Source organism: Natator depressus, chromosome 1 (genome assembly GCF_965152275.1).
Source record: "Natator depressus isolate rNatDep1 chromosome 1, rNatDep2.hap1, whole genome shotgun sequence".
NCBI lineage: Eukaryota > Metazoa > Chordata > Testudines > Cheloniidae > Natator > Natator depressus.
Window position 1 is genome coordinate 255914572 of NC_134234.1, and position 15095 is coordinate 255929666.

The 15095-nt window shown below is 49.8% G+C and overlaps 1 protein-coding gene across 1 annotated transcript; it reads left to right on the forward strand.

Annotated features, from left to right (window-relative positions):
* Nucleotides 1–439: 439 nt before the first annotated feature.
* TAB1 (TGF-beta activated kinase 1 (MAP3K7) binding protein 1) lies at nucleotides 440–13749 on the forward strand. Its single transcript, XM_074941595.1, has 11 exons — nucleotides 440–571; nucleotides 1892–2028; nucleotides 2234–2387; nucleotides 4620–4706; nucleotides 5289–5427; nucleotides 5951–6064; nucleotides 10707–10818; nucleotides 10943–11087; nucleotides 11464–11686; nucleotides 12023–12179; nucleotides 12977–13749. The coding sequence occupies exons 1-11, from the start codon at nucleotides 539–541 to the stop codon at nucleotides 13182–13184; spliced, it is 1509 nt and encodes a 502-aa protein (XP_074797696.1). The 5' UTR covers nucleotides 440–538; the 3' UTR covers nucleotides 13185–13749.
* The last annotated feature ends 1346 nt before the right edge of the window (nucleotides 13750–15095 follow it).

The window sequence follows — 15095 nt, forward strand, 5'->3', positions numbered from 1 at the left end:
CACCCCAAACCCCTCATCCTCAGCCCCACCCCAGAGCCCGCACCCCCAGCTGGAGTCCCCCCATACCCCAACTCCCTGCCCCACCCCAGGCCCCCCTCCCATACCCTGAACCCCTCATTTCTAGCCCCTCGTCTTCACCCCCTCCCGCAGCCCAACTCCCTGCTGGGCGGGGGGGGGCGCTCAGGGAAGGGGCGGGGCTAGAGGGTTCAGTTTTGTGCCATGAGAAAGTGGGCAACCCTAATCCACATCCTGACCCGGGGGTGCCGCTCTGCGCACGGTGGGGCAGCCCAGGCGGGTGGGTGCCCCGGGGCCCGCAGGCCCAGGGAATAACCCCCCCCCAGGCTGCGGGCGGGCGGGCCACCAGCACCAGGCAGCCGCCCCCGCCCCAGCGCGGCCCCTGCGGCGCTCCCGCTGCCCGCCAGGCGGCGCTGCGCGCTCCCCAAACCCGCCGGCCCGGCCTGGCCCGGCCCGGACGCCGCTCTCGGCGCCTCCGCGCTCTGCTGGGCTGGGACCGGCGTGTCTCTGCGGCTGCTGCAAGATGGCGGCGCAAAGGAGGAGCCTGCTGCAGAGTGTGAGTGAGAGCCCCCCCCGCAATGGCCCGGCGCTGTGTGGGGAGGAGGTGACTCCCCTGCTGGGGGCACACGCGGGGCTGTGGGGTAGGAGTGTCTATGGGGGGCACAGGCGGAGGGGTGGGGTGTCTATGGGGGGCACAGGCGGGGGGGTGGGGTGTCTATGGGGGCAGAGGCAAGGGGGTGTGTATGGGGGGCATAGGCGGGGGGGTGGGGTGTCTATGGGGGGCACAAGCAGGGGATGGGGTGTCTATGGGGGCACAGGCAAGGGGGTGTGTATGGGGGCATAGGCGGGGGTGGGGTGTCTATGGGGGCACAGGCAAGGGGGTGTGTATGGGGGGCATAGGCGGGGGTGGGGTGTCTATGGGGGCACAGGCAAGGGGGTGTGTATGGGGGGCATAGGCGGGGAGTGGGGTGTCTATGGGGGGCACAGGCAAGGGGGTGGGGCTACCCTGTCTCCCCGCCTGGGGGGTGTGTGTGGAGAGAACACAGAGGAGGAGGGGGGTGGCTGTTGGGTGTCTGAGGGACACAGGGAGGGGGTGAGTGAAGGGGATTATACTCCCCACTGGATGACTGTGAGGGTTCTAGGGAGGGGTGTGAGACCCCTGCCAGCATATGAGTGTGTGTGGGGGGGGTACCTGCATGCTCAGGGATGTGTGGTGTGTGCTCACCTAGAAGCAGTGTCTTTCTGTTCAGGGAAGCAGATGTCTATAGGAGGCATGTATATGGGAAAGCTGATTTGGGTGGGGAGGTGTGCGCTGTGTTTTGAAGGGATGGTTTTGGGAAATGACTGTGCAGCTTTCTGGAGGAAATGTTTTCTGGGGGAAAAGTTGTCTGTGGGCAGGGTGGAGTAATTATGCCCCCAAGAGTTCCTCACTATTTACCTTCACAACAGTAGATTGTTTCATGTTCCTTTGCTGGCTGCAGTTGGATGTGTGCACCGCAAAACCTGATTAGTCTGTTCCCCAAGTTCACCTGTACTCCTGCTCTAGAAGCATGAAAGATTACACCAGGCTTCATCTGGGGCAGTTAATGCTCTGCTGTTTTGAGTGTGAGATTCTGATGTGCATTCCAGTCCTGTTTCCTTGTTAGCAAGGGCTGGAGGTGCAGCTAGTGCTGCAGGCTTCTCAGCTTCAGAGTGGGAGAGTGGTGGTAAGTGATTTCGCTGGGGCAGCAAGGAATAAGAGGTCACTGGCTGAGTAGCTGTGTTCAGGACTGTGATGAAGTAGGTGGATGGTGCTCCATCCTGTGCAGAACCCAGTGTCCCTAGTTCTGAACCAGTTGGGATTCTACATGGGATCTTTCCTGTTTTTGTTCCCCAGGAGCAGCAGCCAAGCTGGACAGATGACTTGCCCCTCTGCCAGCTTTCTGGGGTGGGCTCAGCTCCAAATCGTTCCTACAGTGCGGATGGTAAGGGGACAGAAGGCCACCCATGGGAGGATAACTGGCTGAAATTCAGGTAAGTGGGCTGCAGGTGGAGATAGAAGCTCACAGATGGAGAGGCAGGACAGAAGTGGTGTGTGGCTTTTTACAGTAGGGGTCAGAAATGGGGCAGAATTAGAGTGTACAAGGCTTGTTAGGAGAGGCTCACAGTGGTGCTATCCGTCCCTGTCGTTGTACCTCACACCTGCCCTTAACCCCTCCACCCTGACCCTCTCTGGCAGGAGTGAGAACAACTACTACCTCTATGGGGTCTTCAATGGCTATGATGGCAACCGGGTCACCAACTTCGTGGGCCAGAGGCTCTCCGCGGAGCTGTTGCTGGGCCAGCTAAATGCAGATCACAGTGATGCTGATGTGCGCCGGGTCCTGCTGCAGGTAATGGAATTCTGGCTGTGAAGACCCCATGCCTCCCCCTGCATCAACTCCCCACTCTCCTTTTTGCCTCAGGGTAAGCAATGTCCTGGCTCTTAAAGGGTGGGGAGAAGATTGTGGACATCTGGCAAGAGCTGGGAGTGCACTTGGCTTGAGAATGTGGAACAACACTATTCATTTCACTTTCGCCTAACCTTCCTCTCTCACTCTATTTCCGTTAGTGCAATGTTGACAACTCTGCAGGAAGTTGCATTCAGTCTTTCTTGGACATAGTAACAGGTCAGCTTAAGAAGGGGATTATAAGGAGAAACAAAGTGACTGTAGAGATGGAAGGGACCTCAAACGTTCATCAAATCCAGCCCCTTGCTCTGAGGCAGGACCAAATAAATCTAGAGCATCCCTGACAGTTGTTTGTCCATCCTGTTTCTTAAAAACCTCCAACAGTGGGAATTCCACAACTTCCCTTGGAAGTCGATTCCAGAATTTAACTACCCTTTTAGTTAGAAAGTTTTTCCTAATATCTAATCTAAATGTCCATTGATGCTGATTAAGCCCCATTACTTCTTGTCCTACCTTCTGCTGACATGGAGAACAATTGATCACGATCCTTTTTGTAACAGCCCTTATTATATTTGAAGACTGTCATCAGGTCCCTGCCTCAGTCATCTTTTCTTAAGACTAAATGAGCCCAGTTTTTTTTAAATCATTCCTCATAGGTCAAGTTTTCTAAACCTTGTATCATTTTTGTTGCTCTCTGGACTCTCTCCAATTCATCCTCATCTTTCTTAAAATGTGGTGCCCAGAATTGGACCCAGTACTCCAGCTGAGGCCTCAGGAATGCCGAGTAGAGCAGGACAGTTACCTCTCATGTCTTACATACAATACTCCTGTTAATACACTCCAGAATGCTATTAGCCTTTTTTGCAACTGCATCACATTGTTGGCTCATATTCAGTTTGTGATCCAGTATAACCCCAGGACCTTTTCAGCTGTGCTACCCCCAAGCCAGTTATTTCCCATTTTTAATTTCATCTTGTTGATTTCAGACCAGTTCTATAATTTGTCAAAGTCTTTTTGAATTCTAATCTTGTCCTCCAGTGTGCTTTCAATCCCTCCCAGCTCGGTGTCATCCACAAATTTTACAAGCATACTCTCCACTCCATTATCCAAGTCATTAATGAAAATATTGACTAGTACCAGACCCAGGACTGACTCCTGAGGGACCCCACTAGATGCATTATCCCAGTTTGATAGCAAACAATTGATAACTACTCTTTGAGTACAGTTTTTCAACCAGTTGGGTACCCACCTTATAGTGATTTCATCTAGACTGCATTTTTCTTAGTTTTCTTATGAGAATGTCATGTGGAGCTGTGTCAAAAACCTTACTAAAATCAAGATCCATCACTCACGTCTACTGCTTCCACTATGCCAGTAATTCTGTCAAAGAAGGAAATTAGGTTGGACTGGGATGATTTGTTCTTGATAAATCCATGCTCGCTATTCTTTATAACCCTATTATCCTCAAGGATCGCTCCAGGTATTGAAGTTAGGATGACTGGTCTATAATTTCCTGGGTCCTCTTCATTCCCCTTTTTAAAGATAGGTACTATGTTTGCTGTTCTCCAGTCCTCTGGGACTTCATCCCTCCTCTGTGAGTTCTTGAAAATAATTACTAATGCTTCTGAGATTGCGTAGCTAGTTCCTTAAGTACCCTAGGATGAATTTAATCAGGCCCTGCCAACTTGAATACATTTAATTTATCTAAACATTTGTTAACCTTTTCTTTCCATATTTTGGCTTGTGTTCCTTTCCTCTGCTTGTTAATATTAATTGTGTTGGGTATCTGGTTACCACTGACCTTTTTTGTTTATGATAGTGAGTGAAGGAAAAACATTTAGGATGTGGGGAGATGGGATTGTGAAACCATTTCCTAAAGCAGCAGTAGATCTCTCTGGTCTCCCTGTGAGTTTAATTTTTCATTTCCTGCCCTTAACTGTTGCGTAATATTCCTACGTGCTGTTACCCAGTTTCACCACTCCACTTCAAAGTGGTTGCACTTCACTGGTGGGTATAGTGATCCCTGTGAATATACAAGTCTATACATCAGTTTGTAAAGTTGTTGAGTAGTGTAAGTTTTTGTTAGGATGGAAGGTAAGCAGACATCAGATTGCTGTGTTTGCAAAACAGCTGCTGTTAACTTGTCTCCTGTTAATATTTCCTGTCCCCTCGTAGGCTTTTGATGTGGCAGAAAGAAGTTTTCTGGAGTCCATTGATGATGCTTTGGCAGAGAAGGCCAGCCTTCAGTCCCAACTGCCAGAGGTAATCTGACTTCAGTGAAGGGATGCATTCCTGCCCCCTCCAAATTGCTCGATGGGATTTGAAGCCTCTTGCCTCTAGGTAAATGTCCTCGGTCTGGCCCACGGGAGGCTGTAACTGAAAATTGTTACCCTCTGGTGATCATTTGTTGGCTTGTGTGAAATGATTTAGGGATCTCAATCCAATTCCCACATCACATTAACCCACCATCACCATTGGCACTACTTGGACCCCTTACTGTTAGTCTCAGCAGAGAGGCCAAGAACTGAATGGGTCATGGAGACTAAACTACGCACTCACCATTATAGGCGTGTTCCTTCTAAGACAAGGCTGAGGCATACAGGCAGGGAAGTGGGCATGGCCTCTGTGTCTATGAAGTGTCTGTTCTGCCAATAAACAGGACTTCTGTCTGCAAGGTATGTCAAATCTGGCACTATTATTTTTCAGTGCTAAACAATGTGCTCACCTCTGCACAAGACACAAGATTAAAGATGGTCCCTGCCCTGAAGAGCTTACAGTGTCTGGTTGTGATTTCGATGCCATGGGTTGTGTAGGGTTAAGCTCCCCCCTTATCCTGTGTTCTAGGGAGTACCCCACCACCAGCTGCCTTCTCAGTACCAGAAGATTCTGGAGAGATTGAAGGCCTTGGAGCGGGAGATCTCTGGAGGAGCTATGGCTATTGTGGCTGTCATACTCAACAACAAGCTCTACATCGCCAATGTAGGTGTGTTCCTCTTCTTCACCCGCTTGATCTTGATATTTCTGAGGGTGGCTGCAGCTCTGGCAGAGTGAGGAGAACCTGAGTTTGGGGAACAATTGGATTGCTTCTTACATTGTGAGAAATGCACTTGAGTTAATTGGGGATGGCAGTGAAATCAAAATGGTCCAGAAGCTGGTTGCTAGATCTGCGCCTCTCCAAAGGTTGGCTGATCTAATGTTTGTGACCAGAGACACATGGGAAAGGGGCTGAGTACAGTAGTGTGGTTCCCTAGGGAAGAAAGGAACTGTCTGTGTTTGCAAGCACTGGTTGAGGACTGGATTAGGGGTTGGTCCAGATTGTTTTGTATGCTATTGAGGGGCTATTTGTAGGAGATTGCAGTGAAGGTTTGTGTGCTCTTCATTCCCTTCCCTCTTTTCCTCCCTTGTTCCCCTTTTCTCCTACCATCTCTTTGGATTTTCTCCCTCTCTTCCACCTCTCCACCCCCTCTTTATAGTCATCAGGTCCTCACATGCTGCTCCCACCACAGGTACAAACCGTGCACTGCTGTGCAAGTCTACGGTGGACGGGTTGCAGGTGACACAGCTGAACGTGGACCACACCACGGAGAATGAGGATGAGCTCTTCCGCTTCTCCCAGCTGGGTAAGTGATCATAGAATATCAGGGTTGGAAGGGACCTCAGGAGGTCATCTAGTCCAACCCCCTGCTCAAAGCAGGACCAATCCCCAGCTAAATCATCCCAGCCAGGGCTTTGTCAAGCCTGACCTTAAAAACTTCAAAGGAAGGAGATTCCACTACCTCCCTAGGTAACGCATTCCAGTGCTTCACCACCCTCCTAGTGAAAAAGCTTTCCTCATATCCAACCTAAACCTCCCCCACTGCAACTTGAGACCATTACTCCTCGTTCTGTCATCTGCTACCACTGAGAACAGTCTAGAGCCATCCTCTTTGGAACCCCCTTTCAGGTAGTTGAAAGCAGCTATCAAATCCCCCCTCATTCTTCTCTTCCGCAGACTAAACAATCCCAGTTCCCTCAGCCTCTCCTCATAAGTCATGTGTTCCAGTCCCCTAATCATTTTTGTTGCCCTCCACTGGATGCTTTCCAGTTTTTTCATATCCTTCTTGTAGTGTGGGGCCCAAAACTGGACACAGTACTCCAGATGAGACCTCACCAATGTCAAATAGATCACGTCCCTCGATCTGCTGGCAATGCCCCTACTTATACATCCCAAAATGCCATTGGCCTTCTTGGCAACAAGGGCACACTGTTGACTCATATCCAGCTTATCGTCCACTGTAACCCCTACGTCCTTTTCTGCAGAACTGCTGCCTAGCCGTTCGGTCCCGAGTCTGTAGCGGTGCATGCGATTCTTCCATCCTAAGTGCAGGACTCTGCACTTGTCCTCATCAGATTTCTTTTGGCCCAATCCTCTAATTTGTCTAGGTCCCTCTGTATCCTATCCCTACCCTCCAGCGTATCTACCTCTCCTCCCCAGTTTAGTGTCATCTTCAAACTTGCTGAGGGTGCAATCCACGCCATCCTCCAGATCATTAATGAAGATATTGAACAAAACTGGCCCCAGGACCGACCCTTGGGGCACTCCACTTGAAACCAGCTGCCAGCTAGACATGGAGCCATTGTTCACTACCCGTTGAGCCTGACAGTCTAGCCAGCTTTCTATCCACCTTATAGTCCATTCATCCAACCCATACTTCTTTTGCTGGCAAGAATACTGTGGGAGACCGTGTCAAAAGCTTTGCTAAAATCAAGGAATAACACATCCACTGCTTTCCCCTCATCCACAGAGCCAGTTATCTCATTGTAGAAGGAAATTAGATTAGTCAGGCATGACTTGCCCTTGGTGAATCCATGCTGACTGTTCCTGATCACTTTCCTCTCCTCTAAGTGCTTCAGAATTGATTCCTTGAGGACCTGCTCCATGATTTTTCCAGGGACTGAGGTGAGGCTGACTGGCCTGTAGTTCCCCGGATCCTTCTCCTTCCCTTTTTTAAAGATGGGCACTACATTAGCCTTTTTCCAGTCGTCCGGGACCTCCCCCGATCGCCATGAATTTTCAAAGATAATGGCCAATGGCTCTGCAATCACATCCGCCAACTCCTTTAGTACTCTCGGATGCAGCGCATCCAGCCTCATGGACTTGTGCTCGTCCAGCTTTTCTAAATAGTCCCAAACCAATTCTTTCTCCACAGAGGGCTGGTCACCTCCTCCCCATGCTGTGCTGCCCAGTGCAGTAGTCTGGGAGCTGACCTTGTTCGTGAAGACAGAGGCAAAAAAAGCATTGAGTACATTAGCTTTTTCCACATCCTCTGTCACTAGGTTGCCTCCCACATTCAGTAAGGGGCCCACACTTTCCTTGACTTCCTTCTTGTTGCTAACATACCTGAAGAAACCCTTCTTGTTACTCTTAACATCTCTTGCTAGCTGCAACTCCAAGTGTGATTTGGCCTTCCTGATTTCACTCCTGCATGCCTGAGCAAAATTGTTATACTCCTCCCTGGTCATTTGTCCAATCTTCCACTTCTTGTAAGCTGCTTTTTTGTGTTTAAGATCAGCAAGGATTTCACTGTTAAGCCAAGCTGGTAGCCTGTCATATTTACTATTCTTTCTACACATCGGGATGGTTTGTTCCTGTATCCTCAATAAGGATTCTTTAAAATACAGCCATCTCTCCTGGACACCTTTCCCCCTCATGTTTTTCTCCCAGGGGATCCTGCCCATCAGTTCCCTGAGGGAGTCAAAGTCTGCTTTTCTGAAGTCCAGGGTCCGTATTCTGCTGCTCTCCTTTCTTCCTTGTGTCAGGATCCTGAACTTGACCATCTCATGGTCACTGCCTCCCAGGTTCCCATCCACTTTTGCTTCCCGGTTCGTGAGCAGCAGGTCAAGAAGAGCTCTGCCCCTAGTTGGTTCCTCTAGCACTTGCACCAGGAAATTGTCCCCTACACTTTTCAAAAATGTCCTGGATTGTCTGTGCACTGCTGTATTGCTCTCCCAGCAGATATCAGGGTGATTGAAGTCTCCCATGAGAACCAGGGTCTGCGATCTAGTAACTTCCATTAGTTGCCGGAAGAAAGCCTCGTCCACCTCATCCACCAGTCTGGTGGTCTATAGCAGACTCCCACCACGACATCACCCTTGTTGCTCACGCTTCTAAACTTAATCCAGAGACTCTCAGGTTTTTCTGCAGTTTCATACCAGAGCTCTGAGCAGTCATACTGCTCTCTTACATACAATGCAACTCCCCCACCTTTTCTGCCCTGCCTGTCCTTCCTGAACAGTTTAGGACTGTGATGAGTCCCAGGAAGAGGGGAGCTGTGTTCAGTGGATCCAGAGACAGGCAGCCCTCTGCATGCTGATGCAGGTGATGAAAGAGCAGTCAGGGCTAGGGTCCAGTTCTATCCGTATCCTCACAAAACCCCCCTCTCATCTGGCACTATTTTGGACTTTTGCTGGCAGTCAAGCAGAGAGGCCAAGGAATGAATGAGCCATGGTGACTGAACTCCCTTCTCACCCCAGACTAGGTCCCTCCAGGGCTAGGTTGACATACATTAATGAGGAATAATATGGAATTGGAGCTCGCACTGCTACTACTGCCTGTGCTGTATCTGTTGTGGGGATAGAGAGGATTTTGTCTCAAGGGCTGTCAGTCCAGCACCTTACATCTTGTTCCCCAGAAGCTCCTGGGAAGTAGCTATGAGCTGGAGGGGCATTCTGGGTTGTGATATATGCAACCAAGCACCTGCAAAAACCAGTGGTAGTCTGAGGCTTATGGAGTACACAGTCAAATAAGGCTCCTTTTCCCCAGGGCCCCATGCTGCGCACTCTGCTGCCTGCACACCCAATCCGTTAGCCAGCCAGTGTATCCTACTTGATTCTGTCTGCAGTTACATCCACCTCTAGTGTCAGTGAACTGTATCAGAAGTTTAACATTGTTCCTGATGCTCTCCCTTACTTGGTTATGCTGCATTTTAGTTGTGCCTTCTGGTTTTACTGGCAATTGATATCTAACTCCAAGCAGCCTTTATGCAACACTGGAGACTGACAGGCATATGTAAAGGCTGGAGCATACACACTGACTGGTTGGCAAACCAGGAGCCTCTTTGTATTGGTCTGTCAATCTCAAGAATCATCCATGCCAGGAGCCAGCAAGTCAGCCACACTAAATGACTGAGTCAGTCTCAGCTTGCAGGGGATTTCAGGGCTGTGCCTTCCTATTGGGAGTAGATGTTGGACCATCCACGTTGTGAATGTGATTGGAATCAGATGGGAGTCTGACCTGGACTCCTGTGTTTACCATGGGGTGGTGACAGTCACCTTCTAGAACTAATTTTTTCCAAAATTCTTTTGTGCCTATTGTCCAGTCATAATTAGGAACATGGGACTTGCCAGCGCAGATCAGACTCTAGAGGCCTGCCTAGTCCAGAATTCTGTCTCTAATAGTAGTCACGACCCGATGATTCAATGGAAGGTGCTAGAACCCCCAGAATGGACAACTAACCTGTCCAGATGAGAAGTTCCTTCCTCACTGCAGCTAGTTAGTGATTGGTTTATGCCCTGAAGCATAAGGGTTTATATTCCTATTCCTTCTAACTTTTTTGCCATATAAGTGCCTGCTTGCGGCTCCGATTGGTGGGTTTTTTACCCTTTTCTCCGGAGCAGCTAATGTTAATGTAGGCACCTAATCTGTGAGAGGCATTGAATTTGCTTGTTCAACTCAACTTACTCAACCCCTGGATTACAAAGATGGTGTAGTGGGGCTGAAGGCTGGGGGCTGGGATGGCAGTCGCAGATGGAGAGGGAGCTGGACAGAGTCCCTTGCATCTTATTTCACATAAGACACCCTTCTCTCCCCTTTTGCAGGGTCTACAGGCAACCTTGCTGTAAAGTTTGACTGTGCTTCTGGAATTCCTGTACACCCAGCACTGCAGCTAGCGGTGGCTTTGGAACTGGTCGTGGGCTTTTTGTCCCAGGGCCAAGTGTCCAATTCAGTGTGTATGTGTGTGTGCTCTCTTGCTCTTCTCTAAAGTTCCTGGAGCAACTGATGGGGAAAAGCTGTGTCCTTTAAAAACTGGGACAGGATGAGCTGCTCTTCCTCCCTTCCCTGTTGAGTTCCTGAAGGTTTCTTGATGTCTCTTCATGTCCCTTAATTTACCCTTTGTGGTGTCTTTAACTATGGGTGTTTCCTTTTTCCTTCCTCAGGATACAAGTGCAGGAAATTCAGCAGGTATATCAAAGAATCAGTGAACTTTTTTCTTTATCTGTCAGGTTTGGATGCAGGGAAAATAAAGCAAGTTGGAACTATCTGTGGGCAAGAGAGCACCCGGCGAATTGGGGATTACAAGGTCAAATATGGCTACACTGATATTGAACTGCTCAGGTTAGAAAAAGTTCAACTTTGTGGTCTTGCTCTCTCCCCAGTCCTGCTTTCTTCTGAAGGCAGGTTCCCCCTTCCACCTGCCTGCGTCACTCTGTTAAATACTAACTCAGCTTTCTCCGTTCAGTGCTGCTAAATCTAAGCCCATCATAGCTGAGCCTGAAATCCATGGAGGGCAGCCATTGGATGGGGTGACTGGCTTCCTGGTACTCATGTCAGAAGGGCTCTACAAAGCTCTGGAGGCGGCTCACGGGCCCGGGCAGGCCAATCAGGTGAGAACTTCCTGGCTGGAGGCATTCCCAAAGGTGTTAAATCATCCCATCGGTGCCAGCTCCACTCATGCAAGCTGCCTTGCACAGATGTCCTGTTAGCACCACCATGGTTGGATGCATCATCCCAGTCTGCAGTGGGATGAGTGAGCTGTTTTGGCAGAGTGGTTTTTCCAGGCTGTTTTCCCTGTCTTGAAATGGAGCAGTCCACTGGGGCAGTGGGATGGTTCCAGACCACAAAGGTCAGTTCAGGGTGAGACATTCAGGCCTCTCCAACTGTCTGGCTGGGCAGTTACCATAAGAACCTTTTATGCTGGATGGCTGGGTCAAGGTTCCCCCAGAATACTCTCCTAAAGTCCTTTTCTCTCTCCACGGTCAGGAGATCGCAGCCATGATCGCCACCGAGTTTGCTAAGCAAACATCGCTAGATGCCGTGGCTCAGGCTGTGGTGGACCGGGTTAAGCGGATCCATTGTGACACCTTTGCCAGTGGTGGGGAACGATCCAAGTTCTGCCCCTGGCATGAGGATATGACGCTGCTGGTGAGGAACTTTGGGTACCCGCTGGGCGAGATGAGCCAGCCCATGCTGACCCCGACACAAGGTATGGGAGGGAGAGAACAGGAAAAAGAGGGTGGGTGGAGTGGAGATTAGTACTCCCCTGTCCTGCCAACAATGACCTGATGCCAGGGGAAGAAGCCTTCGGTGGAGATTTTGTTCCCCCACATCCTTAAGGGAATTATCACTTCAATACCAGGTGTCCTTACACAGTGTGATTCAGAGACTGGAGGGCACTGGAGAGAGCAACTGGGGACATACGGGATCTCAGTAGGCCAGGAGGCCCCTCTGGCAGTTGTGGGGAACTACAGACACTGGGGTTTCCATGCACTCTCCCACATCTCATGACAGCTGTTATGTTCCTTTTCCCCCCGCTTTTCAGGAGGCCGCATCTATCCTGTCTCTGTGCCATACTCCAGTGCCCAGAGCACAAGCAAGACCAGCGTAACGCTGTCCCTTGTCATGCCTTCCCAAGGCCAGATGGTCAATGGTGCCCACAGCAGCTCCACCCTGGATGAAGCCACACCCACGCTCACTAAGTAAATGACGTGTAATATTTCAGTACCAATTGTCTCTCCCTGCTTCTCACTCAGTGCGATTTGGGTGGTGGAATAAATAGGATCCTTGGTGGACTGGGTGGTCTAGTAGTCAGTGCCTGGGCAGTGGTAGGGGAGTCTGGGCTCACCCACTCCATTGGACTCGGACCAAGGGCCTCAGGTCAGCTGGCTGGCCCATGGAGAGGCTGTGGCTGTGCAGGTCGCCTGGCTGGCTGGTGGATTGCACGCAGGAGAAAAGAAAAGAAGGGTTGAATTTACATCATATTTTTGGGGAGGGACGTTTCTCCACCATGCAAGATCATGGTTGGCTTTGATTTCAGCGCCACCTTTGCCATAGAGAGGGGCGTACACCTCCTGCTGTGCCAGTAACTTTTTGGTTCCCACCTTCCAGTTGTTCCAGGAACAGTGGAGCTGCCATATCCATGTTGCAGTTCACATGGTGAAAAGTGCTTCTTGCTGACAGACTCTGCTGTAGGGGCAAGGAAGGAAGTCTGATTTTCGCCCTCAGTTTTTTCTTACTCTGTGCTCCACCCCTCAAATGCTCCGTGCGTCAGGCCTGTCGTGATGAGGCAGCTCTCTTATCACCTGTGAATATCAGAGTGGATCTGAACATGTCTCCATAATGTTCCTGGAGGAGTGAGGGACTGCAGCTACATGTTTCTGTTAGCCACGGGGAGGGATAATTTGATACGGTTAAGAGGCATTGGCATTTGAGATGCACTAGGCATGGACTGATTAAAATGTACATGTCTGTGTTCTCTCCCACCCCTTTTCTGCAGTCAGAGCCCAACAGTGACTCTCCAGTCCACAAACACCCATACGCAGAGCAGCAGCTCAAGCTCAGATGGGGGACTCTTCCGCTCCCGCCCCTCCCACTCACTCCAGCCAGATGAGGATGGACGTGTTGAGCCCTACGTGGACTTTGCAGAGTTCTACCGGCTTTGGAACATGGACCACGGTGAACAGGGAATATTGACAGTGTCCTGATGTAGGGAGGAGAGGTGTGCCTTGCAACCACCAGGAGCTCGCCCAGAGGAGCAAATGAAGACTGAGGTGAGAATGAAATAACTCCAGGTGGTGGCCAGGTTCTGTCATGAACTGTAACCTGGATCCAGGCTGTGATGAACCCCGGGCTTGGGTGCTGATGCAACTCTCTTATCAACATGTATGTGGCTTTTGCATTTCACCTTCTTCTCTGGAAACCCCATGAATATGGGAAGGGGTCACGAACTTATCCCTCACCACCAGTATTATGGGCAGAGTCAGCAGGGAGGGCTCTGTTATGGCGAGGGCAAGAGAAGATGTTTGTACAGTGGCGGTACATCGCATGTGTATATACGCAGTCATATATTGCAGTGCAGAAACACTAGGCTGTGATACCAGTGTTTAACTCCATAGAAGATACCTCCTTTTTGCAGAATAAATAATTTATAGCTACTGTCACCTGCGTGGCTTGCTGTGTTTTCTTCAGAGGAAATTTTAGTGCTGGTGAAAGGAAGGTGTTGGGCTGACAGCCCTAGAGATTGAAAACTTCAGAACAGGTGAGACAGTCAGTAGCATGCCAGCTTCTCCCTGCATGTGTGTATTGGACCTCTTTGGGAAGGGCCCTTTTTAAGCAAGAGTGCAGGGATTTTAGTCTTCTTGGCTTCTGCAGTTCTTGGACTTTCTTCTTTTAGTGAGGTCAGGGCTTGAATAGTTTTAGCTGTAATGCAGAGACTTGCCCAATAGGAATTACGACCTCTAGTTCACTTCCAGTGGACCGCTGACCACGTGTTGGAGGTAATTACTGGTCTGAGCTTGTCTAGAACTGATAACGTGAAAGGGAAAGGCTCTTTATCTCACTCATAATCTCCTGCCCCATCCAGTCACACAGCTTGGGACTTCAAGTTAAAATGTAACTTCAGATCCTCAGAGAGAAGGTCTGGTCCAGAGAGTGTTCTCCTAAAGCTCCCTCACTTCCCCACACGCGCTTCTGTCTGCCTCTGGCAGACTCCAGGAATCAAAGAACTGTAGTTACAGAGGGCAAATTGTAGCACAATGAATTAGAAAACGGAATCTTGATGCTGGTCTCTTAGCAAAGGGAGATGTGAGCCTGTCAGCTTCCTAGGAGTATTCTTATCATCGATATGAGAGAGACTGGCCTAGTGGATAGAGCAATGGACTAGCCCTCAGGAGACCTGAGTTCTGTTCCCAGCATGGCCATGTCACTTCACCACTCTGTTCCTCTATTTCCCCATCTGTAAAACAGGGCATTGATACCTGCCTGCTTTGTAAAGTGCTGATGCAAAATGCTAGCCCAAAAAGAGGTAGCCTAAAAGTTTGTTGTTTTTATGTAGTACCCAGAGTGCGCGAGGTACTGTGCAGACTTTATCTTAGCAGTTGTGCACTGAAGATCTTACAAATGCAAGTTTAGACAGAACAGACTGCTGCTGATAAACAGCGGGATGGACTGTGGAGTGGGGCAGTCAGAGCTGGCAAGAGGATGTCGTTACTTAGTAATGTGTTACTTAGTAATGTTTTGAAGGATAAGCGGCATCCAGGACTTGAAATAACATGGGGGTGGAGGAGGAGTAGGGAGTGCTGCAGGACAAGATTAGAGTTTATCAGAAATATGTGGGCCAGACCAAACTAGCATAGAAAGCTGCATTTGATCTGAAAAGTACAAAGAAATGCCCCGAACAGATGTGTGGGTGGCTCGCTCCCTATATGTGCCAAATACAGATGCTGTTGGCTCTGCATGACCCAACTTTGATTCATACTTGCTGGGTGGGTCTTGGCTGCTAATTTTTCTTCCCAATTTTCATAGAAAAGTTCAATTCTCTGCCCTTCTTGGACTTCTGGGAAGGTTGGGGTGCTGGGTATATCTGGGCATGCTGGAGCGGTGCCCCTTGTCAAATC

Excerpts from the sequence above, each read along its gene's own strand:
- TAB1 (XM_074941595.1), top strand. The coding sequence starts at position 539 with ATGGCGGCGCAAAGGAGGAGCCTGCTGCAGAGT. Across the intron at positions 5,428-5,950 it reads GCTCTACATCGCCAATGTAG|GTACAAACCGTGCACTGCTG; the intron begins GTGTGTTCCTCT and ends CTCCCACCACAG. Across the intron at positions 11,687-12,022 it reads CATGCTGACCCCGACACAAG|GAGGCCGCATCTATCCTGTC; the intron begins GTATGGGAGGGA and ends CCCGCTTTTCAG.